The sequence below is a fragment of the Microtus oregoni genome, unplaced genomic scaffold (assembly GCF_018167655.1).
Source record: "Microtus oregoni isolate MIOR12 unplaced genomic scaffold, Mior012 000015F_ref0000493, whole genome shotgun sequence".
Taxonomy (NCBI): Eukaryota; Metazoa; Chordata; class Mammalia; order Rodentia; family Cricetidae; genus Microtus; species Microtus oregoni.
This window is the reverse complement of record NW_024543074.1, coordinates 37128787-37155739: the sequence shown is the minus strand read 5'-3', so window position 1 is coordinate 37155739 and position 26953 is coordinate 37128787. Positions and strand designations below refer to the sequence as shown.

The following is a 26953-nucleotide window of genomic DNA, read 5'->3' as shown; positions in this document are numbered from 1 at the left end:
AAGCGCAAGTGATGGGATGTCTACGATCATTACTTAATGCTGGTGCCTCACAAGCCAGTGCAGCATTGGGTCAAGAACTCAGGTGATTATGAAACCTGATCAATATTAGAATTAGAAACTAACTCAAACTTGTTCTTATTTCTCTTAAAAAAAATGATTGTTTTGTTTAAAAGGGCTTTAAAAAAACATTTGCTTTTTGTGGCTTTTACATCACACATCTCAATCCCATGCATCTCTCCGTCCCTTTGTATCTGCCCTTTAAACAAATATTTTTATGTTCATTGGTGTTTTGCCTGCATGTATGTCTGTGTGAGGGTGTCAGAAGTCCTGAAATTGGGAGTCAGGTGTGAGTCACCATATGCTGGGAACTGAACCCAGGTCCTCTGGAATGGCAGCTAGTACTCTTAACCACTAAGCCATCTCTCCAGGCCCCCTCCTTTTTGGGAGGTTTGGGCTGGGGATTGACCCCACAATGTTATGCATACTAATGCACTTGCTCTACTACTCTGAGTGTTAATTTGAGTCTTAGACCTTGAGGGTAGGGAAATTTTCCACCTGTGGTACCTGGCAGCTGTCCCATTTAATCTGTCGAAACTGCTACAGTGAGGCCGAGGACTCTAAGGGGCACATTTCTCTGGACCATTTTGATAAAAAGAGCATCCAAACAAGGAGGGCCAGAATTTCAGATCTCACTGGTTTCTGAGACAAAGGTCTGATCCAACCAGGTGAGCTCTGACCACCTGAGGCTGGGATGGGGAAGAGACATCAGCACCCACCACACACCTCTGCTGGGGAGTGTTCCTCACTAATCCTCCTGCCCACAGAAGGAAGCAGTGTTTGTTTTGTGTTTTGAGCCAGGGTCTCGCTGTGTAACTCTGGCTAACCTGGAACTCACTATGCAGACCAGGCAGAGATCTGTCTGCCTCTGCCTCTCAAGAGCAGGGATTAAAGTGTGGCCGTGTGCCTGGCAGGTGGGAGGGTTAAGCAGGTGATTCATTACAGAACAGGTGGAGCGCATGATATCTCTACCCACAGGAAACCCATGGCTGCTACCCACCCTGTGGCTGCCTGTGTTAGGAACAGGGTCAGCAGTCAGTTTCAGAAGAAAATGCAGCTTTATTAGGGTATAGGAAAGACTAAAGTCACCAGGGAGGAGACAGTCAAGCCCCTCAAAATGACAGGGGAGAAAGTGACAAATGTCTTGGTAATAAAATTTCTAACCACAATACAATCATTGGATTTTTTCCCCCTCACATTTTATTTCAAAGCTATAATAAATGAAACAAGCCACTGGTCAAAAAGAACAATGATTTTACACAAGGAAAAGCATACATACCAAGCCAAACACAAGAGCACTCAGGTTCACATGGTGTAGGTCGCTCAGGCCAGAGCCCAGCTTGAGGGGGGACTCCTGGGATGAAGAGAGGAATTGCAGATCCCACCCCTCCTCCTGAATTGAAGACATCTGAAGAGAGCTAGTTTGGTCTCCTGTGAGGCTGGTACCAGCGGTCATAGAAGAGGTTTGCTCACGCTCTAGACTGGGGCTGGGTAACGCAGTCCTGTGGTCGCACACACTTCCCAACCATCTGGGCACCTATACTGGATGGTCCTTGGATGGGAAACCCTTTTCCTGCCCTGCTATCCAAAGGGGTAACTGAAAGAACTTCCCAAGCCCACCGCTCCAATCTGCTCCTCAGCCGTCCACACATGCCTGAGACAGCATGCTGAAGGTCCCAAGACACAGAGGTAGGGCCAGACAGACGTGCGGCAGTCAAGGAGTTGGTAAAGAAGGGGAATATATTTGGATATAAAAGGTTGGAGTCACTCTGGCAGAAAACAGGTTTTGTCCTCCTCAGGTAGAGACGGGCTGTGTGCTGTGGGGACAGAGGAAGCAGGCCTGGCCAGCACACCTGCTCATTTCCTCTGTCTCTGGATGCCCCATCCACCAGTGTCAAAGAGGCAGACCTTCAGGAAGAGGTTTGGGCTCTGGTTCCTCTAGGCCAACCACAGTGAAGTCTTTCCTATGGGGGTTCACAAACAGAATAGATTCCCCAAGGGTACCTCCACAGCTGAGTCCCACAAACACGGGTCCATGTCTGAGAATCTGGGTTCACCCATATTTCTCAAAAAGAGCTTCTTCAAAAACATGCTTCAAGTTTGTTCTTTGCTTTAAATGCAGAAATAGGAACACGGGTACACTGCACAGGAGGCTTTAGCTGCCCCTGACTTCTGGTGATCTTTACACTAACTGGACAGCGGCCACTTAGTTCTGCCACAGCTACCTCATCCTGTCACAACTAGCTAAGGAGCTGGGCTGGAACCTGCCCTGCTTTTTTGTAGCCTGTCAGTAAATAAATGTCTCATTTTCAAATAGTTAAAAAAAAATTCTGTACACATGGTAAGTATATGGAATTCAAATTTAAGGTGTGTAAATAAAGGACAATCGGAATAGAGCTGTACTTGCTATGCACGAGTGATGCATACGATACCTGCTGTAGACTAAAGCTCAGAGCCTGGCGGCCCTGAGACCCCTGCAGTGATGTGCCGCAGGCCCCTAGGCAAGCACCACTGAAAAGGCAGTGCTATAAAGAGAAACACTAAGACCCTAGATTTTAACTTCTTAGAAATATTCAACCTAAGCCTTGTCCAAAGACACATGCAAAATATCTTACAAGAAATTTCATGATTGACTCTGTCAGCAGAACTGGTCACCACCAAGCCTTTTCATTCTGGCCTTTACTGAAACTATAGTGAACAGAGCAGAGGGAAGCGGGCGGGCGGGCGACACAAAGCAATGCGGTCTCCACCTGGAGCACTCAGCTTCAAATCTCACTCCTCCACTAAACCACCCGGAGAGGCAAAAGGACCAAAGACCAAGATAACAGAGACCCTGTTCCCCATGCCTGGCCACCAGCTGAGTGGGGAGGAAGGAGGGGTACAGGGTGAGGAAACAACACTGATCAAAAAGCAAGACATTCTGCTCTCAGGAAAGGTCACCTAGCTTTCCATATAAACTTGATAATCATTCACTTCACTGCTATCACGTTTATGAAATTCACTAGCGTGGAAGAAGAGCAAGGGGTAGAGGTAAAGACGCCTATTTCTAGAAAACAAAGGGAACATCTGGGCTGGTGTTTCCACATGCAGATAATTGATACAAAGTTATCTGTAGACCAGATGTTTTAAGCCTGTGGGTGGCCTCAACCTGGGACCAGGGCTATTTTACAACTTTAGAAAGGACACACCCCTGCCCTTCATGCCACACAACACAGCAAGCACTCTGCCCTCCGGCATCACCTCTGCTACTCTACAGCTTTCATGGGCTTATTTTCAACAGCGCAGTGCTTTTTAAACCCGTGTGGGGTGACAGGGTGAAGCATCAGGCAGAGGCTGGTCTGCTCTGAGGACATCCGCCCTCAGCATACCACAAGGTTGAGAAGAGGTGGCCCCTTGGCTCCTGTCCACCAAGAGCACACTCCACTCAAGTCCTACAGCTCATGCCCACCCTAACATCTCCTGGTGCAGAGGGGCCATGTGGTGAGGCACATCTGCACAGGAGGGATACCACGGTGTTCTGATGTGAGGAGACCAGGGATCATGTCGGGAAGATTGCCAACTTGTTCTCTCTTTCTCTTTTCCTGGCCAGCAGGGTAGGAGGCTACTCATATTCCAGGAACTGCTTGTGGTAGAAGAGTAGGTACCTGAGGAGGCAAAGGAGAACATGGGCTTAATCCTAACTTCCAAAGTAGCTACGCCAGTCAAGAACGGTTCACCAGCCTGACTTCTGAACGGACACTACAGCACCTCAAGTCTTCAAGACAGAGAGACACTACAGGCCTCCCATTACCCAGCCTGAATTGGCGACCTCCTACAGTCATTACCTCTCCTGTTCCCAGTGGGGCTACCCTCACACAGAGTCCACATCTCCTTCAAACCCAACCCCTGCCCAGTAAGTAGTACACTTTCTCCATGAGATCTTTCTGGAGGCTCCCAGGGCCTAGAGTTTCACACCCACCATCTCCATCTGTGGCAGGCAGTCTGTCTTGACCCTAGGGGCTGGGAATTCTAAGGACTCAAGGAAGTTAAGGGTGAATGATGATACACCATGGGCAACAAAAGCAGCAGAGAAGGTGATTAGAACCACTGCACAGAATGGGCAGGACAAATGCTGACCACAATGTTCTCTGATCTAGGGGACGCACAGACAGTAACTCTGTTCCACAACACTTCCACCCTGTAAACATGACCTAAAGTGACATCTGATCCAAGGAGCCACTGTCCACTGTGGCAGATTCAGCCCAGCCTGTGGCTCTGTTGAGACACAAGGGATGGACAAGCAGTAGCACAGGTCCTCCAACCCCACCCAACACGTACCCTTCACTGTCCAGCACATCCTTGATGCTGGCCTTGGTGATGATGGCATCATCACACTTGAACCACTGGTCTTTGTGCTGCCGTATGAAGCTGGTGTAGTGGCCGCTCTCCAAGGTCCCTTGATGGTTAACAACAGCAAACAGGGAGTACCTGGTGTGGAAGGAGAGAGCATCTCAATCATGGTCTGTTGAACAGCCTACAGCAGAGCTTGCCGGCTGCACAGCTGGGAGAGCCAGTTCTGCACCACCCAGCTCTGGCCCAGCAAAGAGAACTCCTAGAACTGCACTGAAGCCGCAGTGGCAGTAACTGCTTTCCTTGTGCCATCCGTCTGTGCTACCAACAGCAAGGGGAATGGTACCAGAAGGAGCAAGTTCATTGTGCTGCGCTCCAAGGCAAACCCTCACACCAGAAGTCTCTTTAAAAAAAAAAGGGGGGGGGGGTTGCTACAAGAAAGGAGTCTGTCCAGATGGGAGACTGTAAGGAGGGAAGAAGGGTCATCTATCTGAGAAATGCCCTCTCACCCAGCCCCCAGGCCCTGCAACCCCACGTACTTGTTGTCATTGTTGAGACTGTCCAGGGGCTGCTGGTACTGCCCATTCATCCGGCTCTCTTTGCTGTAAGGCAGCAATAAGACTTAATTACTAACCCACCAGAGGGACAGGCTCCAACGACAGGATTAACTGACGCCGAGACTGTACACTTCATACACGTGAGTTTTCCTAGGCAGACTGCCCCACAGTGGTGAGAAATCCAGCTTGGGCTGGTCCTACTGCTTCTGTGCAGCAAACCCTCACATCCCGTGGACCCTGAAGCCACTTTCTGCCTCTAGGGGTTCTGATCCTGGCTTTGTGATGTTTTGCTTGTAATACACCAAATAAAGAAAGAATTCCTTCCCAAGGCTGTAAGTTAGCCCCACACTACGTTCTTGAAGAGCACAAGGGACATCAAGAAGTGTCTCACTAGCAGCTCGTTGGACAGAATGGGAGGAGGGGCTGTGCACGGAGTGCTAGGTTCCAAACTAATTTATTTATCTAATCCCAAAGTTAGCAGAAGACAGCAAGACCTGTGAGACCTTGGGATCGGCAACAATGTCACCCCATCCCTGGACATGTCAGCACCTCATTTTCCAAAGAGAATTCTCATGGTCTCTGACATCACTTCAGACAGTGATCTGTGAACCCAGGAACACAGTCCAAAAGGAAGGACATCAATGACTAATAACGGGAAGCCTGCTGAAGACAGTACAGTGGGCTGAGGTGTGGCTTCTGAAAATACCTGTGCCCTGACCCCCGAAACTGTGAGCGTGACCTATTTATAAAACCTGTGCAGATGTGACGACAGATGTTGAAACGAGGCTTTCTAGTCAAGCTCTACCCCTAACCACCAGTACCCAGGCCAACGGCTGAGACAGACTCCGGAAGGGCCTTGGGCCCAGGGCAGTAACAGCCAGAGAAGGACCCGGAAGCTCCAGGAGCAGATGACACCAGGGAACCCCGTCAGGACCCTTCTCACAAGTTTCCTATTTCTGGCTTCTATTACTCTGAGAATAAATTTCTACTGTTTTAAGCCACCACATTTAGAGATGCCAGCCAGAGACAGCAAACACATTTGCAAGCACTGTAGTTTTTTGAGGGTTAAATTTTATGTGGTCTATGATACACAGAATTTGATCTCAAAGAGGATCCACTGGTGTAAGTGAACCCTGTCTATCTGTATTTCAAAATCTGTCTCCATCAACCAAAACATGTTATGTGGTCTGCCTGTGACTTTATCTTCTGCCAATTCTGAGAGTTGACAAGTGATCAATGAAGGATTCACAGGAGGAGGCAACCAAATAAGAGCAGGATAAGTACTGAGGCCGGGGAGAGAGGCGAGGCCTACACAGCTGTAACACAGCTGGTCTAAGACCTGGCACTGATCACCCATGAGACAACTCGCCTCCTCACCAGGACGCACACAGGGGCACCAGACTTTTCTACCTGGAGGCCATAAAGGGAGTCATGTCCAGTTCCAGGGGAAAAGACACATATGTGGTGATCTTCCGCCGAAGTTTGGCTGAGTGTTCAAATCGCTGAAGAGATGAAGGGAGAAGGGAACAAATGAGCAGAGAAAGTAACAGCTGGGCTGTCCAAACTGGAGGCTCCAGCAAAGGGCCCTTGGCCAGCTTCTACTTGACTTACTAATTTCCTGAAATAGTACTGCTCAGGTAGACATAGAATCAGGACCCTCCTGACTCAGCCTCCCGAATACTGGGATTACAGCTGCATACTACCAAGATCAGACTGATCTTTTACATTTTAAAGGGGTATTAAAATAAAGACAGGAAGCATAAATCATTCGTAGCCTTTAAAGACTCAAATACTAGCACTGACTGCTCTACCAAAGGACTTCAGTTTGAGTCTCAGCATCTACATAGCAGCTCACAGCAGTCTGTAACTCCAGTTCTAGAGGATCCCACATCCTCTTCTGGTTTCTGTGGGCACCAGGAATGCACATGGTACACAGATAAACATGTAGGCAAAACAGCCATACATGTAACAACAACAAAAAGACTCAATTTCCTACTACTTGGCTTTTCTCAAAGAGCCTGCTGGCCTCTGGCCCAGACCACAATGCTCAGGTCCTTGTTTTTTTGATCTTTTCTTCCCGCAGTTCTGGGGTGGAACTCAGAACCTTGTTCATTTTAGGTAAGAGTTCTACCACTGACTCACACCCCTAGCCTGGGTCTTTTAGTGAAACAAAGTTAAAGAGGGCTCAGCAGTTATGAGACCTTGAGGACCTGAGTTCAAATCCCCACACCCACCTAAAATGCCAGCGGTTGGACATATGCACCTGTAACCCCAACACTGTGGGAGGCACAGACAGGAGGACCACTGGGCTTGCCAACCTCAAGCCTATATCCAGGTTCAGTGAGAGACCCTGTCTCCACACAGTGAGGTGGAGTATGACAGAGCAGGACATCTGACACCCCCTCTGGCCTACGCACACAGAGACAGAAGTAGTAAAATCTAATCCCACTTCCTACAGGAGTTCCTTCCTGTCTTCACAAGGAGGCGCATACTCTGTCAGCAAGACACAGAAAGGTGCAGGAGGCAGTCTTACTTCCTGTTTCTTGGGACTGGACACACTGAGGGGCTCTAACCTGAGCTGGTAAGTTTGAGGCTGTGTTGTAGGCTAGTTTTCTGGGAAACTCACTTTGAGATGGAAGCAGGCCACAATGGGCAGCTTCTTCATGGTGAGCTGCTTTGTGGACTCTTGGTAGCTATGGCAACCACTACATTTGATCTTGGCACTGCTTCCTAAGTGCTCCGGTCTGGTAAATCTAAAAGGCATTTAGAAAATAGGAGGAAGGTAGAAGACAGGGAGAAAGGGGGGAACAGGTTATTTTACCACCCGAGATTCAGAGCAACAGTTAAAGGTGTTGTATTTCACAGCACAAAGAACTTTCCCTGCTTCTGTTAAGCTTATTCTATCTACCTACCCACCTATCTCTACCTATACACATACATATAATCTATCTATCTATCTATCTATCTATCTATCTATCTATCTATCTATTCTCTCTCTCTTACCTATACACAAACATATTTTCCTGAGAGGTCTGGGGAAATGGTGGTTAATATTCTTGTTATTATACATTCCAGCAACTCAACCTGTCTCAGAACAATGGAGCATACATCCACACAAAGCTACAAATGAGGACAGCAGCAGTTCAGAAGACCCAAAGGGCTCAATAAACAAATGGTGTCATCACCCATGGCCCACCAGCTAGTAATGGAATGGCAAGATCTACCCCATACACAATTCTCTGGGCTGCCAGAGATCAAGACAAAGTGGAAGAGTCACCTCACAGGTGATGTGTTATGAGATTCCACTCACAAACCTCCGAGAATTCTAGAGAAAGCCAGACCTGAACTGCTTAGGTGAGGCCCAAGAGGGCTGTGGGTGGGACGGATTGTGATGCTCTTGCCTACACCAGCTTCAGCAATCTTCTCTGTGTGTGGGTGGTGGTGGTGGTGGGGTTATGATGCAGCACTGGGTACCGAGATCACCATGTCACTTTATAGCAGCAGGATAATCTTCAATGTGCTAATATTTTCTCTCTCTCTCTGGTCATTTTTTCTGTCACTTTTTTTTCTTTTTTAAAGATTTTATTTATTTATTTATTGTGTACACAGTGTTCAGCCTCCTTGTATGCCTGCAGGCCAGAAGAGGGCACCAGATCTCATTACAGATGGTTGTGAGGCACCATGTGGTTGCTGGGAATTGAACTCAGGATCTCCGGAAGATCAGCCAGTGCTCTTAACCTCTGAGCCATTTCTCCAGACCTTTCTGTTACTTTTTAAAGACTGAATCAAGCAGTAAATGGAAAGAAGAAGTAGCATTCTGAACCAATACTGCAGAATGTGTCTCACCTTCGCAGGCAGTCTGTGAGAGTGGTGGTGCCTGATGCATGGCTCTCCCCGTTAACCACACTGCCCTCACTCCCTGGGCTCAAGGGCCAGAATGGGGTGGAAGAACCGGGCAGGTCTAAACTGATGTCCCAGAAGGGGTCTATGGTGGTGGAGACCCCGCTGCAAGAAAAGATGAAAACACATGAGGGCACATGAGGACTGGTGAGAACTGTGGCCTGAGGCAGTCCCTAGATAGGCTAAACACGCTGCCTTCTCTGCCCACCTGTCCATCAGAAGCCTCAGGATATAATAGGAATGTCCACAGTAATGACTTCATTTGGGAAGTCTGGCAGAGTATAAAATCCTGAGCTATAGGCAGAACCCTGGTTGCTGGGATCCAGCTCACAACACTTAGGAACTGCAGCCACACTGCTCAGAAACCAGGTGCTCTGCATGGACAAAGACACTGAGAAACCCCCATCCACAGAGTGCACAGGCCACACTTGGCAGCCCCATAAACAATACTGCATCTAACAAGTTAGAAGACTTACATTACAATATTAAAAGGGGAAACTCAGAATAAGAAAATGGGTTCAGCTATGGACCAAAATCCGAGGCTACCTCTTGCTAACAGAATAGTCATTATAGGTCAGGGATAGAGGGATTTTACATTGATTAAAGACAAGGCTCAAAAGAGCTCTAGGAGCACCCCCAGATTCCTGCACCCTGGTCTTGAACCCTGAGAAGAGTACAGGTAGGCACTGGGGGATGGTGTGGGGTGTGCCTGGGGCACTTCTCCAGCTCCCGTCAAAGGATCCTTTCTGCTTCTGGAGGGGAAAGCACTCGGCAACTGCTGCACCTGGAAAGGACCCTGGCTTTATGTGAGCTAATGCAAAGAAGCCAATTCACATTAGGAGCAAGGACACCAATGATCTGCCATCTGAAGGGGCTACTTGCTTTGGATCTTAGTTTCGAAGACTTTAAGAAAAGCAGAGAGATATGTATGAAGCTGCCAAGGACACCCTGCTAATTGCAAGTTCAGCAAAACTCTACAGGCCCCCAAGGGAAGAGCTCTCGGCCTGCAGATTGAGGCAATCTGTTGATTCCTCGTGTCTTCTCTACTGGAGGCATTTTTCGTCAAATGACCAAGCATAGCTGTTTAAGTAACTATCCCTCACCTGACACTAGTGCAGGTGCTCCACTATGAACACCACAGAGCTCAGGGAGCCTTCTCTAAGGTACTGAGCTTTAGGGTTGAAGTCCAGAGAAGACTTTCCCTTGCAGACGGGGAAATGCAATATGGCATAGCTATGGCAGATTAAAACACTCATGGTGACTGTCCAGCTGATGGGAACACTTACTGGCAGACTTGACATGTGACATCAGACTGGAGCCCACCCGTAAAGATTTGGTCGATGATGCAATTGCAGTGGTTAGGGTTGTTGGCTTTCTTCCCATTGTCATCACCTGAGGACAGAGATGTGTGACTACCATTAGCAATGTCACCAAGACAGCACAAAGCAGTCAGTAAGTCCACATCCATCCAGCAAAAAGGAGGACACCAGGAGGACCAACACTCTATGAGGTATGTGAAGGTATTTATTTCAACAAGAGATCTATCTGATGGCAGGGGTGGGGTGGGGTATGTCATTCTTCCTTTCTTTCTTTCCCGAGTCAGGGGAAGGTAGCTCTGGCTGGCCTTGAACTTGCAGAGATCTGCCTGCCTCTGCCACCTGGGTGTTAGAATTACAGATGTGCCAGCATGCTCACCTGGGACCACTATTCTTGTACAGAGGTTCACACCTGTAATCCCAGTACTCAGGAGGCTGAGGCAAGAGGACCTGTGCTTTAGGCCAGTTTGAGCTACACAGTGAGATGCTGCCTCCAAAAAATATCCAAATTCAATTGATAATAACAAAACAAACTGTGAAGAACTCCTTAGAAGCGGCCATGCGATCTTTCTTAGTGGAAACAGAACCTAACTACACTGTCTATAAGACAGATCAAGCATTATCTACAGCTGCTGGGGTAGCACCAGCCTTGCTCTGCTCCATTTTTAAGGAAAGTCCCTACCTGCCCAGCCCAGCAGGGAGATGGTGGCAGGCTCACCTTTGCAGTGCCGGTGGAGGACGTCCAGGGCTGCAATGAGGAATTCATGTGCGTCCTGCTGTTCATAACCCGCCAGGTGCCGGGCGTGCGTCCATACCAGGTGCAGCAGCTTGTACGGAATGTGTGGGGAGCGATGCCCCGAGTAAAACTGTTTAGAGAAGGACAAGAGACAACTAGAACACCTGCCAGTCTTCATCTGGCAAAAAATCCATGGCTATAGACTGGGTAGGTGGCCTGCTCAGATAGACTTGCTTTTCTTTCTTTCGTCCAAGACAGGGTTTCTTTGTATAATAGCCCTGGCTGTCCTGGAACTTGCTCTGTAGACCAGGCTGGCCTTGAACTTACAGAGATCTTCCTGCCTCTGCCTCCCGAGTGCTGGGATTAAAAGCGTGTGCTACTACCACCAGACAATTGCTTGTTTTTCTTTTCACGATTATATTTTTTTTTAAAAAAAAAGATTTTAAATTATTTGTTTATATACTTTATGTATGAGGGTGTTTTACCTGTAAGTATATTTGCACACCAGAAGTGGGCATCTGATCCCATGAGACTACAGTTACAAATGGTCGTGAGCCACTGTATGGGTGCTAAGAATTGAATTCAGGACCTCTGGAAGAGCAGCCAGTGCTCTTACTGATGAGCCATTCCTCCAGCCCCACCAATTGCAATTTTATTTGAACTCACTAGATTCGAATCTCACTTTTTTCCACTTTACTTCTGCTGGTAAGCCTACACAATGAAGAGCAAAATCAAGTGATTCATTCTATACAATGTTCCTCACAAAGCACCCACCACCCCTTCTACCAGAGCGCACTTCCCAAACTCATCCCAGGACTTCTTCCACTAAGTCAGTAAGTGCTGAAATCAAGCCTGAACAAGGGGACATCACTTTGCTTAGGGATAGACATCACAAGTTTTATCATGAGATCAAGGACAGCCTTAGTAAGCACTGGCTCCCTGTGCTGCCAGTCTGCAGAGCAGAGGCCTTTGAGCATACTTGGGAAGGGTTATCCACTGCCACTGAGAATGAAGCAGAAAAAGGGGCCAGCACACATCTTCAGCATGTCTTGAATGCAGGGATCAAACAACAGCTTAAAAATTTTTTTTAAATGATTTATTTATTTATTTATATTTTATGTGCATTGGTGTTTTGCCCCATGTATATGTATGAAGGCATCAGATTCCCTGGAACCAGAGTTACAAACAGTTGTTAGCTGCAACATGGGTGCTGGGAATTGAACTGTGTCCTCTGGAAGAGCAGCCAGTACTCTTAATCATTGAGCTAACTGTCCCTCACCCAGACAACAGCATTTACATATGAAACGTCCAGGATTCCTGGAGATGAATGCCATCCTTAAGCTGACTGCCTACTTTGAGGGCTCTTTTCTTTGGTGAACAATGTGTCTCCAAAAAGCCAAACCAACAACCTATCTCTAGCAATCCCTTTGTAAAAAGCTATGCCTTTCACAGTACAGTCACATATTGAAAAATATTTAGGTATGGTTATCCTCAACTGCTTCACTTCCTTAGAAGCAGGGAAAGGGGCAGCTGTACAGCTGTGCCTGCACTCACCTCCTGGAAGAGAGAGGACATCTCACAGACCAGGCAGGAGCTGGGGCTCTGCATCTCACAGCGGTGCCTGTCTGACAGGAAGAAATCTCTCAGAAGTGGTGTGTGGGTCAGTGCCTGCACGATGCAATTCATGAAGCATGTGTTCCCCAGGTTGATCAGTCCACGCAGACCTGGATGGGAGCCATCGAGAGCAGTGTTACCCGTGCACTGAGTGCAGACCCAGGACGCCAGACCCCAGCCGAAGCTTCCTCTACACCCCACGACCAGTCACTTTCTTCACTCATCATGCAGCGTGACAAGAGCGGGAAAGTGAGAGTGCAGTGCTCTCTAATTTCTGTATGGACAGCAGAACGCTCTTCACCACTGCCCCTCCACTTTCTTCTTTATGTTTCCACAGTATTACCCAAATGTATTTACTATGAAAACAGGCACATCAGTCAGAAAAGAGCCTTTGTAACAAGTCAAAATGCTTTTCAAACAAGCTCTAAAATATACTTCCTCCTTTTTAGAAGAAGTGGCTATCAGCGGGGGTGGTGATGCACACCTCTAATCCCAGCACTAGGGAGGCAGAAGCAGTTGGATCTCTGAGTTTGAGGCTAACCTGGTCTACACAGAGAAACCCTGTCTCAAAAAACCAAAAACAGAACAACTTCACTTACTTGCATTATCAACTCTCCATGAGGAGCAGCTTTGACCAGAACACATGCAAGTGCTTTCAGCCATGCAGATGCCAAGGAACTGGGAGGGGTCGTCTCCACTCATTCCTTTGCATCCCACGTCTACAAGACCCCTGAAGACTAGGCGCTTAAGAGCTGAGTGCTGAACAAATCCAGGAAGGCCCCTAAGGCATGGCCTGGGAAGAATGCTGTACTAACAGAAAGGCAAGGCTTTCTACCTATCTGACACCCTGCATGCCCCTCACCCACCTATGGTACAGTTGGAGGTGATCTTCCGCCTCTTTGGGTTGTGCTTCAGCAGTTCCAGTTCCCGCTTGGTTGGTTCCCAAGTTGAAAACTTCTCTCCAACACCTAAGCAGATGGGAAACAGTCTCAGGCAATGGTATTTAAGTTCTCTTGTAAATAACAGTTGTAAGGCTGCATTTCGGAGAAGGGACCCTTCTTCTAACACCCGCTGTGCTGAGAGGTGCCAGATTACCTCGAGTCTCCCTCAGCGAGTGTCTATTAATACGCCATGTTTATTGAGTTAAGGAAAGAAACACGACCCATCAAACTGCCAGACACTAATGTTTCTCAAATGCCTTGGATCCAGAGATAGTACATCAGTTACAATAGGGCAACCTAGTAACTCACAAAGGATCTTTCCGGAAATGAGACTAACAGACAATAAGTACTTTAAGTCTGAGGTGCAGCTTAGTGGGAGATCATTTACCTACCAATGTGTGGCCCATATTTGATCCCCAGAATTGCCTAAGAAAAAGAAAATGCGTTTTTTTTTTTTGGTCGGCTGAGTTATGTTGCCTTGGTTGGCCAGGAACTTGCTATGTAGATTGGCTGGCCTCAAACTCAAAGATCAGTCTGCTCATCTCCCAAGTGCCAGAAATCATACGCCACAGCCTGCTGAAAATGCACTCTGACCTACTTGCTGGTGATAGTCCTGAAGACTGGAACCCACGACAATGGTACCCAAAAGGTAACGCAGAGCACACTTGGCGCACACCCCACTCAGAAGGACCTGTCCTAAACGACTTTCAATTTCTAACTCAGTAACCATCGCTTGCCCAGATGGCCCTAGCACATGAATGTCAACTAATGGTTCAAGTGTTCTGCACAAAGAAATACTATATCCCCACATAATGGTGATATGAATTGTTTTGTGGGAACAGAAACAACTGGCTAAAAAAAACACGAAACCCTGGACTCCTGAGAGCACCTGTTTCTACCTTCCGGAAACTCTTTGTCAACCTGACACATCTAGGATCAGCTGGGAGGGGAGGGCCTCAACTGAAGAGCTGCTTCCATCAAACTGGCCTGCAGGGAGCGCTACCCCTGGGCAGGTGGTCCTAGGGTACAAAAGAAGATAGCTGTATGAACCATGAGAACCAAAGCAGTACACAGCTTTCCTCCATGGTCTCTGCTTCAGTTTCTGCCCTGACTTCCCTCAGTGAAGGACTGTGACTTGGAAGGGTAAAATGTTCTGGGTCAGTGTTTTATTGACAGCAATAGAAGGCAAACGGGGAAGTTTAAAAACAAACAAACAAAAACAAAACAGTCATGTCAGGGTTGTGGTCTACTTCCCCAGCACACAACAATGATGCTGACACATTAGAGACATGTTGTTTACTGCTCAAGAGGGACGCAGACCCAGTATTGTTAATGCAGACAACTGTGAGCTTCTCTGGAAACTGGGGGAAATCAGGTGTGCTGATAGTCTTATGTCAACCGGACACACAAACTAGAGTTAGCTGAGAGGAGGAAGACTCTATTTAGAAAAGGCCTCCATAAGATTTGGCTGTAAGGCATTTTCTTAATTAGTGATTGGTGCCATACCTAGGCTGGTGGTCCAGGGTTCTGTAAGAAAGCTGGCTAAGCAAACCATGTAGAGCAAGCCAGTAAGAAGCACTCCTTCCATGGCCTGCACAGCTCCTGCCTCCAGGATCCTCCCATGAGTTCCTGTCCTGACTTCCTTTGTAGATGAGCAACAACTTCGAAGTGTAAGTCAAATAAACCCTTTTCTCCCCAATTTGCTTTTTGGTCATGGTGTCTTGTCACAGAAATAGAAACTCTAAGACACCAGGTAAACCCAGAAATAATAAAGAACAAAGCTGCATAGCACTGCTGCACCTGTGACTAAGGTGTGACACGAAACACAGGTAAGGACAGACAGAAACACGAAACACAGGTAAGGACAGACAGAAACACGAAACAGGTAAGGACAGACAGAAACACAGGTAAGGACAGACAGAAACACGAAACACAGGTAAGGACAGACAGAAACACATGTAAGGACAGACAGAAACACGAAACACATGTAAGGACAGACAGAAACACGAAACACATGTAAGGACAGACAGAAACACGAAACTGGTACACCAGAGCCACCACTCCATTCTCCATCCTCAATCAGGGAAATGGTGCCTTTCCTACAAGGAACTGGTTGGTATGTTACTTCTGATATTATTTCAGACAGAACATCTTCCAGAATACTTTAGGGCTGAGAGTAAATCATTGGTCAGGGATCTCTGCAGGCAGAATCATCCGGTCTGGATGAGGTAGGAGGAGATACTGATTTGGTAAAGGTTAGACTAAGCCAGGTTCTCAAATGTGCCATCAGAGTGAGTTTTGCCTTCTTTTTTTTTTTTAAGGTGGTATTTTTATTTATTTATTAAAGAATTCTGTCTCTTCCCCGCCACTGCCTCCCATTTCCCTCCCCCTCCCCCAATCAAGTTCCCCTCCCAATCAGCCCAAAGAGCAATTAGGGTTTCCTGCCCTGTGGGAAGTCCAAGGACCACCGACCTCCATCCAGGTCTAGTAAGGTGAGCATCCAAACTGCCTAGGCTCCCCCAAAGCCAGTACGTGCAGTAGGATCAAAAACCTATTGCCATTGTTCTTGAGTTCTCTGTACTTCTTTCTGACCCAGGCAGTGCCCCTTAGGAGTCACAACCACAGGGGCACTGGGGCACGTGGCCAGACTGATGCCACCGAGAATGAAGACATAACATCTTACATTTAAGGAGTAGCTATTACCATACGTTTTCGTTGAGCACTTAAGTTTCAATGCGTAAAATGTAAATTTAGGACATAAAAGCTACAAGACTGACATTGTGTTAGGGGGACTTCTGCACGGTTTCTGGACTTTACTTACCTGGAATACACACATTTTGTGAATGCTGAGACAGGCTGCTTTTGACACACACACACACACACACACATAAAATATGTGTGTGTTATTTGTTAAATAGAGAACACAATTTCTAACGGTATTGTCTCTAAGATGCATCTAACTCCACTGTAAAAGAAACTCTTATCATTATATCATTTAGGCACAGGCATTGTGGTGTTTTGAAAGAAAACAATTCCCAAACAGAATAGTACTATTAGGAGGTGTGGTCTTGTTAGAGTAGGTGTGGTCTTGTGGAGGAAGCGTGTTACTGTAGAGGTGGGCTTTGATGGTCCATATACACTCAAGCCACGCCCAGACAGACAGATCACTTCCTGCTGCCCATGCAAAAAGTAGAATTCTCAGTTACCTCTCCAGTACATCTGCCTGACACAGCCATGTCCTGCCATGATAATGGACTGAATTTGTGTAAGCAAATCACTACAGTTAAATGTTTTCCTCCTCTTCTCAGCAATAGAAACCCTAACTAAGAAAGACAAATTTCAACAGTTTTTGCTTCCTCATATATATGTAACGCTGGGGTTCAAACCCTAGGCCTTGTATATGTTAGGAAATGGTTCCACTAACTGAGCCAGACACCTGGCCCAATAGTTAAGGAATTCCCACACCAGTCCAGCAAGAGGCAATACAACATCCCAACTTGCCAGGATTGAGAACGGAGTAAGAAAAGGGAGGGATTGTAATGTCTAACAGACCTTCTGTGGGAAGGATGAACACAGCCTGGGGTATTGTGGTGGAAGACCCATCCATCCTCTCCAAAGGACCAATAACCCATCTCAGCTCATCCATCCTCTCCTAAGGACCAATAACCCATCTCAGCTCATCCATCCTCTCCTAAGGACCAATAACCCATCTCAGCTCATCCATCCTCCCTAAGGACCAATAACCCATCTCAGCTCATCCATCCTCCCTAAGGACCAATAACCCATCTCAGCTCATCCATCCTCTCCTAAGGACCAATAACCCATCTCAGCTCATCCATCCTCTCCTAAGGACCAATAACCCATCTCAGCTCATCCATCCTCTCCTAAGGACCAATAACCCATCTCAGCTCATCCATCCTCCCTAAGGACCAATAACCCATCTCAGCTCATCCATCCTCTCCTAAGGACCAATAACCCATCTCAGCTCATCCATCCTCTCCTAATGACCAATAACCCATCTCAGCTCATCCATCCTCTCCTAAGGACCAATAACCCATCTCATGGTTTCTGCATTACCTTCATCACTTCTGTGAGCTATGTGACAGCCAAAGGAAAAGTAGGACTTGTTTTTTCTCTCCTACCCAGCCCAAGCCAGCTCCCTTGACCATTTTTTGGCCACCTAACCTTCTCTAAGCACCATGAACGCACCTTGCATCTTCCAAGCCTTGCGTTGCTCCTCTTTGGCAATGATTTCTATGTCCTTGTCATAGATGTAGTCCTGACACAAGAAGCAGTATATACCTCCATACATCAGGTCAATAGCTGCAGAAAGAAAGGAGGGAAGAGAACACAATTAAATCCAGTATGTCAAGGTAGTGCTGCAGGCAGCTGAACACTAGCTGTCCAGAGCATCTTTCTTTGTGAGCTGTAGGAGTTCCAACTGCAATGGTTCATCCAGGGTGGATGAAGTATGTCTGCTAACCCCAGGGCCGAGCGAGAACGGGACGCACATACCTGTGCCTCGTAAAGCACTGATTCAAGGATCAGGATGCTTTGCTTCAGCTGTGCAAGCACAAAATTCAAAACTAGGGCAAAAGTTCAGAGAATTTATTTTAGGCCCACAAGGATTCTTAGTGACCTGTCTGGCTAGGGAATGAGACTTTGCTATATCCTCAATGGCTGGCAATCTTGTAAGGGACACTAAGAGCTATTTGCTGTTGTCCCTTGACTGAGTCCTTTTTCTCGAGGGACAGGTATAACAGGTTCCACTCAAAAATCCTTGACTTCATAGCACAGACACCAAACTTATCAAGGTATCTGTCCCAACTGCTACTTTAAACTAGAAACTATTTCTTTTTTTTTAAATTTTTATTTTATGTGCATTGGTGTTTTGCTAAGGGTGTCGGATCCTCTGGAGCTGGACTTTCAGACAGTTATGAACTGTCATGTGGGTGCTGGGAATTGAACCCGGGTCCTCTGGAAGAGCAGTCAATGATTTTAAAACCCTGAGCCATCTCTCCAGCCCTAGAAACTATTTCAAGAGAAATGAAAATAAAAGCCCATCGAGTGTGGCGGTGCACACCTTTAGTCCTGGCACTCAGGAGGCAGAGGTGGGTGGATCTCTTTGAGTTAGAGGCCATCCTGGTCTAAAATCAAGTTCCATGACAGCCAGAAATCCTGTCTCAAGAAGAAAAAAAGAAAAAAGAAAAACCTATCACACTAAAACTTAGGGACTTGGGGAGGGAGGAGGACACAGGGCTAAGATGGAAACTGGTGGCTGTATGTGCTTACATCACCCACCACCAAGCCAGGTGTTATGATGCATGCCTAGAATCCTAGTACGTTGAAGACTAACAAAAGAGGATCCCAAGTCTGAGGCCATCTTGGACTATGTAACAAGACTGTTCAAAAGAACAAAGCAAATGCTGGACATGGTAGACATAACCTATAATGCCAGCCTCGGGGAGGTGCAAGCAAGAGAATCAGAAGTTCAGTTTAAGGTTATCTTTGGCCACATGGCAACTTCACAGCATGAGACAGCCAGCAATAACACACACTAACACATACACAAGCACACACGCATGTACAACTACTTCACATATACATGCATAATTACTTCATATACTTGATGTCATATAATGCTCAGCTAGCCTTTCATGAACCTGCACTACTGGAAACAAGAAAACTCACTGTCAAACTATAACACCAGTTTAAAAGGTCTCAAACAAATGCCAACGCCCACTTGAGAGCTCAGTTTCACAAGGACTCTTTCATCCCATTGGGCTTTTTGGAAAGATAACATGCTACCAGAGCCGATGCCTGCTCTAGCTCCCACTGCAGGAGGGTGCCTTACCCAGGTTGTGCCGCTTAGACTTTGCATGGTCATGGATGTGTTTCTTGGTGAAACAGCCAAAGAAGACACAGTAGAGGCAGGAGTGCAGCCGGTTCAGGTGGATGCCGCAGACATGGCAGACACAGGACTTTGCCTGAAATTCAGAGAAGGCGTTATGAGCAGTATGAATGCAACAGGAGTTCAAGAGGAAACGTGGAGTCCACGTCAGAGGATCACGATTTGGGCACTGGTGGGAGGGAGTACAGGAGCTTTCTTCTGAGTCTTTACACTTTAACACAGCATTCCATTCTTTCTGTTTTCCCAAAGCACTTAGTTTAGCTCAAAAACAAATCAACAAGAGAACAGCTACGGTGATGACATCATTTTCTCACACTCAGTACTGAATAGTGCCCCAGGCGAGTTCACCTGCGCTCCAGGCAGAAGCTCATTCCCAGCCAGGCAGAAGCTCATACCCAGCCATCCTTAGCCCAGGTTATCATTTTGAAGCTTAAGAATCAAGGTCCTAAAAACAATGTACAATGAGTTTAAAAGAAGAACTACAGAAAACAGACACAAATTAAAGCAATACACAAAGGAAAAAAAAAAGAAAAATCCACTGCTAAGAATCAGACCACAGAAACCCAGCAACGCAATCACAGCAAGTATGGATGCAGCGGTAGACAAGTCTACATACTCACACCACCCAAGAATGTGCCCGTCTGCAGCACTGCAGGCCGGATGGGAGGAGGAAGGGCCAGAGTTAATATGCTCACTGGGCAACCAAGGCATGATCTGACATATATATGAACAGTAAGAATGAACTACTTAAACCTGATAAAGAACAAAAGGCATCCAAATCCATACTAAAATTACTACTATACAAGCACACATACTAGCTCTCCCGAAGTCTTCTTCCTAGTAGAGTTCCATATAACTGTAGTGGGAAAGACAAAACAAAGCCCATTTTCTATAATCATCACAGTAACAACTGACTTAAATAGAATCATTCATGGACACTAGGATCACCAGATAAAACTATCAATGGCACTCAAAATTGCAAAAATAGACCAATTACCTACCAAGTCAATGAACAGATAAATAGTGCTACTACCCTGTACCAAAGACATGCTGATATGGGCGTGGTATGACCACAGGCTATGTCATAGTACAAGTCAACTGTGCAGACTTCTGCTGGGGAGACAGGGAGTAGATACAATGTGCCGAAATCTGGTGAGGTGGGCAGACTGCATAGACTGAATCCTCCAACTCATACTCCACTGTTCCTTCAGTGACGGAAGCTGGCACACTCTGGGTGGCGTGGTTGTACAGAGTTGTTCCACTGCTCCGTAAGTGCTGGGCTTGGACTAACTGAGTTTCTGGTTTTGCTGAACTTGTGCATAGGTTTGGACCCAGAGTGCACAGCAGATCTACCTGCTGAACATCTGGTCCCAGTCATTTCTCACTGGAGGTTAGCTCAGGGAGTTGTGCTAACTGAAGGCAATGCAAGTTAGTATTTAAGTATGGGCTATGCATGACATGAGATAGTTATATTCTCATGTTATTCGTGGACAGTGTTCGTTATTATGTCATAAGACTACATCTTCAATCTCATGGAGGTTGATGGCAATATTACCCAGATGCCATCAACTGATTTCCAGACAATTTGAAGAAAACAATGGCAAAAATGGAGCTAGAAATGGCTTGATAGTTAGAAGCACTGGTTGCTCTTGGAGAGTACCTGTGTTCAAGTCCCAATACCCATGTGGTAACTCACACCTTTCTAGAACTCCATTTCTAGAGGACCTGATGCCCTCTTCTGGCCCTTTTCTTGAAAAACCAAATAAATAAATAAGTAAATAACCATTAAAATGTATACATCTTCTACAAATGGTTTGAAAAATAGAATACAAAATAAATAACACAAAAAGGACCTACATAGGTAAATTAATAGGTGAGATGTTGCAATAATTTAAAGGGTCACCAAAGCTCACTGGAAGAGCATGGGGGAAGGGGGTCAGAAGAGAGTAAAAAGTTTAAACTGTGGAATACACATGTGTCTTATAAGGGGTAGGATTCCAACACATGAAATAAGCAGCATCTCTGGGTGAGTACGAGAGCAAGAGAAAGTTCTCAGGGAAGACCCGCCTCCTCTCTTCACCTGGTGACTACACAGGGAGCACAGTAAAATTAAGGCGGAACTACAGGTTTGCCACTTGCTGTGGAAGACACTAGATTAAAAACACAGGGCAGATTCTCTTCTGAATGTTATCAGCTAGTCAAAAAACTAGAATTTGCAATGAATACAGAAAACGGGGATGGTCTTTGATACAGTCAGTCATAAACCTCTCACTTTTAACAAAACACAGTGGCACACGCCTGTAGTCCTAGCACTTTGAAAGCTGAGGCAGAACAATTGCTGAGTTTGAGGCCAGTATGGACTACATAGGGAAATACCTCCTTAAAAAACAAACAAATATTAATAATAACCTCCCCTTACATATTTTATATTATTTGTTAGCACTATTCATTGTGGTAGATCACAGCAACATGCTGAGCTCAGGCTACGGTATGCCTAGCACAACCAGAATTTAACCTTTATTTAAAATGGCATGTATGGTCAGTGGCCACTGGATGGTGTGGCAGCTTAAGACCCTAAAGTGGGTGCTATTTACCCACAGAGTTTATTTGAGGTATGCCTTCTGGCTTCATTTATCCTACAAGTGAAGGGTTTAATTTAGATAAGGCTTTAATTTTTAGAACTGAAAAAAACCCTAGAGTAGTTCATTAAACACATTCAGTTTAAAATCACGATGCTTAAACAAAGGCCAAGTATTAACCCCACAAACTGTGAGGTTATCCTATTTAGAAAAGGTGTGATAGTCTGGGTGATCACTAAATGCTGGCACAAGCACCCTCCCTCCTAAAAAACAATGACAGGACCAGAAGCTAAGCTCATGTGAATGACAAAATGGACACTGGAGACCGTGGCTTGGGTCTCAGAAGAGGGAGACCAGGATGAACTCTTTAGAGTCCTGGCAGGGAGGCCCTCCAGACACTTCACCCCTATAGTGGGGAGTGTTACAGTGGCACTTGTTACAGCAGTCCTCCAACGGTGACACAGGATTCCTATCCGCTATTACCCTAGCGTCCACCCTACCAATACCACTAAGTGTGAAGATGAATTTCTAGTCATCCTCAAGGCTCAGGTTTTAAAAACCCAATTTATGCATCAGCAATGAAGTTGCCAGGGAGAGGCACAACGGGGCGCACAGGGTGCTGAGGGGGTATCTGGGGAGCAGCACAGCTGGCTTCTAGAACCACTGGTAGCAGGGCTGCTTCCCACCTACAAAGAGTGGCTGTTGTGGTAACCTCTTCAGAGGAATGTTTCAGCCTGCCCATCAGCCAGTACCCAAAGCTAGCTCTGTGGATGGTGGAAACTGGACGTTAACTTGGACTGGGCTTTGCAAGGAGCTTTTTCCACAACATTCACATTAAGGTACTCTCTCCTAAGTCGTAACCCACAGGCTGCAAACAAATCTGACAGACACCTAACGATGCTTCTTCCTTCATTTTTTTAATTATCATATAGTAGTTTCATTATGACATCCTAATACATATTTAAACTCATGGCCAACACTATCCCTCCCCCCCCCCCCAATTTTTGGATTTCTTCCCACTAAGAAGTCCTCCTGCATCGCTGTCCTGTGTTTAGTCCTCTGGGTCTATACAAAGGACTGGAATGGCTCAGTGACATGGTAGTCTAGTTCCAGCTCTTTGCGGGGTCTCCACTGGCTTACAAAAGGCTGTAGGTTACACCCCCACCAACAGTGTATATAAGGACTCCCCTGTCTCCCATATCCTGTTTGCTGTCATTCTTCTTGGGGGCAGACACTGCTCTGATGGCTGAAGATCAATACTTTTCCAGATATTTATTTGTATTCCCTCTTATGCCTGGTCAAGTATTTTTTAGAAGAATAACTGGCTTGTGAAATGAGAACATTCTGAGGCGGAGGGAACTTCAGAGAAGTGGAGTTCCGCACACAAGCTAAAGTCCAGGCATCTTCAAGAGCACAACTAGCTGCCTTCATTTCCTACTTCACTGTAGTTCAACAAAACACGGTTTGTGAGTGTGGCACGAGTGTCTGAATTCTGGGCTGTGAACATCACTTAATAAAGAACTTCTAGCACAGTGGAAATTTAAATATTCAGCTGAGCAGTTCTAATTAAAAAGGAAATTTTTCATTTCCTTGTGTGATGCTACACGGAACTAGAGTCGGGAAGATGGAGGGGAAAGCAAAAGACAGAAAGAGAAAGGGGAGGATCCCCCAATTCCTCCCATGTAAAAATGAGTTTTACAACACATCTCAATCCAGGATCGGTGACAAAATTATGACCGTGGAACACTGATGTCAATCTGGCACTTTTGTGCCATGATGGTTCACCTGTGCAATCTCAGTCCTCACAAAACTTTGACAGGAGGTTTAGGTGTTTAAGGCCAGCCTTTCTTCATAGGAAGACTATTGTCTGAAAATACAATAAATTTCTGACCCTAACAGGCTGTTACAGAATATAAACTTTTAGTCACACTAAAGATGTTATTGCGGTGTCTTCCACCATGATTGATAAAAAAGAGAATTAGGTCGGGTGTGGTGATGCTCGCCTTTAATCCCAGCACTCGGGAGGCAGAAGCAGGTGGGTCTCTGTGAGTTTGAGGGCAGCCTGGTCTACAAACAGAGTTCCAGGACAGCCAGGGCTACACAGAGAAACCCTGCCTCAAAAACTAAAGAGAGAGAATTTAATACTTAACATGACTTAGAACCCGAACAAAAAAAAAATCCCCATTCCAGTTTTCACCTCAAAATCAAATTGTAATAATGAAGTCTAAGATTAAAGAACGTTTTCCGACTTGCAAATCACTAACAATATAGTCATAGCTGCTGGGATTACAGGACCAGTAAACAACAAAACAGCCATTACTACCTCGATGGCTGCGGACATCAATCACCTCCTACAATCTAAAACCTCGCTTCCCAGCTCGAGTGCGCAGAGGCCCTGCCAGCCTCATGTGTGTGCTGCGGGTCTCAGCCCCGGCACCACCCGCAGAACCACCTCGCTGACCCCGACCCCGCACCGCGACCTTCACAGACCAAGGCTACTCGGCCTCGACGGTCTAGGCCGAACGCCAAGGCCGAGTCTTCCTCTTCAGACACTCCCCTCCCTGCACCTAGAGGTTTCCTTTCGCCCACCCCTTACCTCCTCCCTGCACCGGGAGGCTTTGCCTCGCCCCTTCCTCTGCCCCTCCCCGCACGGCGAGGCTTCTCCCCGCTCCCTCCCTGCACCGCCTGGCTTCCCCTCACCCCCTCCCCGCATTGCCAGGCTTCTCTCCTACATCCCCCCCCCCCCCACACACACTCCCTGTGTCCCAAGCAGGAGAGCCGGGCAGGCCTCGGACGCACCTTACGCTTGCGGGCCTCGGCCGTCCCGCTCCACACGAAGCACTGGTAGATGGCCCGCAAGTTTTGCTTCCAGTTGTCCACCTTGAAGCTGCCCAGATGCGAGCAGCCCGACGGCGCCACGGCCAGCTCAGCATCCATGGCCTCGACCTCAGGCTCGGGCCGGGTGACCATGGCGGGCAAAGCCCGAGCGCGCGGGGCGGGCGGAGACGGGGGCGAGGACGACGCCAGAGCGGCGAGAACAAAGCGGCGGACAAAGACCGCGCGGAGAACCGAGGCAGGGGATTGCAGCCCCGATGGCTCACGCAGCACTCTCCAGCTTCGAGGAGGGCGGGGCGGGGCGGGGCGGGGCTCTTCGCGGGAGAGGATAACGTCACCCAGGCCGGCGGCCGCAGTGCGCAGGCTCCGTCGCTCTAGGCCCCGCCCCACAGTCCCACTCGAGTCCGCTAGCTCCCGCGAGACGCCGGACCCGAGGAGGTGGGGCCAACGGAATCCCGCCCTCGCGTCACGCCATTGGTTGTCTGCCTGTCTGCGGTACGGTCGGCGGTTATCATAGGCTGGAGGGCTGGTCCGGTTTGCTTTGGAGCCGCCTTCCGAGACGCTGGCGACGCGACGCTTCGAGTCTCCACTTGGAAGGCGGGGCTTGCTAAGGATTGGGTAAAACCGAGTGTCAGTCAGGCCACTGAACCGGTTTGCACCGGCCTGAGCTCTGCCGCAAAGAGGCGGGGCGCCGAACTGGGTGGGGCGGGGTCTGCGTCTGCGCTTTCTCTTCAGGGCAGGTTTTCGAGGTTGTGGTTGTTGGTCGCTGGAGTTTTCTTGTGTGGGCGTTTCTGCAGACTGCCATCTTGGCAGCTGTGTTGGGTACCCAGGAGCTGGGCGCGGCAAGAACACAGACTGAGATTCCTTCCCTAGGGTCTAATCTAATCCTTTCCTGTTGAACTAGAACGCCATACGAATATTTTTTAGTGGCTACAAAGCAACAAGAAGCAGGTAAAAGTAATCCAATAAAGACAATATCATGTCAACGTGTGATACTGTAAAATTGTTAGTGAAGTATTCAAAAATTTTGCACTGGCTTTGGAACCTCGTATTTTACACATTCGGCACTGCATATTCAGTTTGTACTAATCATATTACACACTCTAGGTCATATTATGTGGGGACAGTACAGACCTATAATGCATTCAGCTCTCCTATCTAGGAGTTCCACAAATGAGCCGTCAGCCAACTCGGTCTACCTTCCCTACAAATTGATATCTTCTGAATAACTAGCCCCTCCCCCACCTTTATTCCTTAAACAGTACAGCAGCTAGGTGTCAAACTCTGGTGACAGGTACCTGTGATGTGGGGCAGTGGAATAATTCACCAAGACAGAAAATGGTGAAGTAGAGAGTTCACCAAACGCACTGCGGTGAAAGCAGCTAGCAGCCTAGAGAAATGCCAACGGGCCTTCTGAGAACTGCATAGGGAGCTTCCTATGGAAATAGACAGCATTTCGATGTCACAAGTCCCAGGAGCAACTACAGTTAAGGCTTGTCTTGTTAGCTAGCAGCAGCCTGGCCTTGAAGCAATGATGGTCTTACCCAGACTTAGACACAGTTAAGCCTGCTGTCCTGTTTGGCATTTAGAATCTCTGATGAATTGAATATCACCCAGAGATGAGTTAAAGCATACAGAAGAGCAGGGAATGTCGGTGTGTCTGTGTACACCGCTATTCAGGAGCTATTCAGGTTGAGGCAGGAGGATCACTTGAGCCCAGGAGTTTGTGGCCAGCCTAAACAAGTAGTGAGACTCATATTAAAAAGAGAAAGAAGGTGGGGGTGGGGAGACATACAACCCATTAGTGTGCATGCAGGCCATATAGGTTAGAGGCAAACATTACACCATTTTATAGTTAACTCTTGAACATCTGAGGGTTTTGGTGTACTAAGGGAATCCTATGTGTAAACGAGTTGCTCAGGACAGATTGGGGGGTGGGGCAGGAGGGACGGGACACTGAAAAGCAAAGAGGCCAGGGAAGCCCCTCAGCTTAGGTGTGGTGCTCTATTGGTGTGTTTATGTCCCACTGCTCTCTGTTTTACAGAGTTTCAACACAGGTGGGACAAAACAGCAACTGCCATCCAGATTGTCTTGATCCCGAAGTTCTTAAAGCTGTGGTATTTAATGGATGGAAAACTAGAATAAAGATTCCGTGTTGAGCTGGACCGTGGTGGCACA

At 47.2% G+C, this 26953-nt stretch overlaps 1 protein-coding gene across 1 annotated transcript; it reads right to left on the bottom strand.

Annotated features, from left to right (window-relative positions):
* Positions 1-1096: 1096 nt before the first annotated feature.
* Positions 1097-25092, bottom strand: Usp22 (ubiquitin specific peptidase 22). Its single transcript, XM_041664583.1, has 13 exons — positions 24740-25092; positions 19305-19437; positions 17660-17773; positions 13376-13477; positions 12450-12619; positions 10878-11025; positions 10130-10235; positions 8790-8948; positions 7570-7696; positions 6354-6445; positions 4926-4988; positions 4375-4524; positions 1097-3701 (listed from the first exon to the last, which is right to left on the bottom strand). The coding sequence occupies exons 1-13, from the start codon at positions 24908-24910 to the stop codon at positions 3659-3661; spliced, it is 1578 nt and encodes a 525-aa protein (XP_041520517.1). The 5' UTR covers positions 24911-25092; the 3' UTR covers positions 1097-3658.
* Positions 25093-26953: the final 1861 nt, after the last annotated feature.

Bases quoted from the DNA above. Each gene is read 5' to 3' on its own strand.
- Usp22 (XM_041664583.1), bottom strand. From the start codon at position 24,910: ATGGTCACCCGGCCCGAGCCTGAGGTCGAGGCCATGGATGCTGAGCTG. The intron at 4,525-4,925 runs GTACGTGGGGTT...CTTCCACACCAG, and splicing joins AGTCTCAACAATGACAACAA to GTACTCCCTGTTTGCTGTTG. The intron at 3,702-4,374 runs GTACGTGTTGGG...TTGCCTCCTCAG, and splicing joins GATGTGCTGGACAGTGAAGG to GTACCTACTCTTCTACCACA.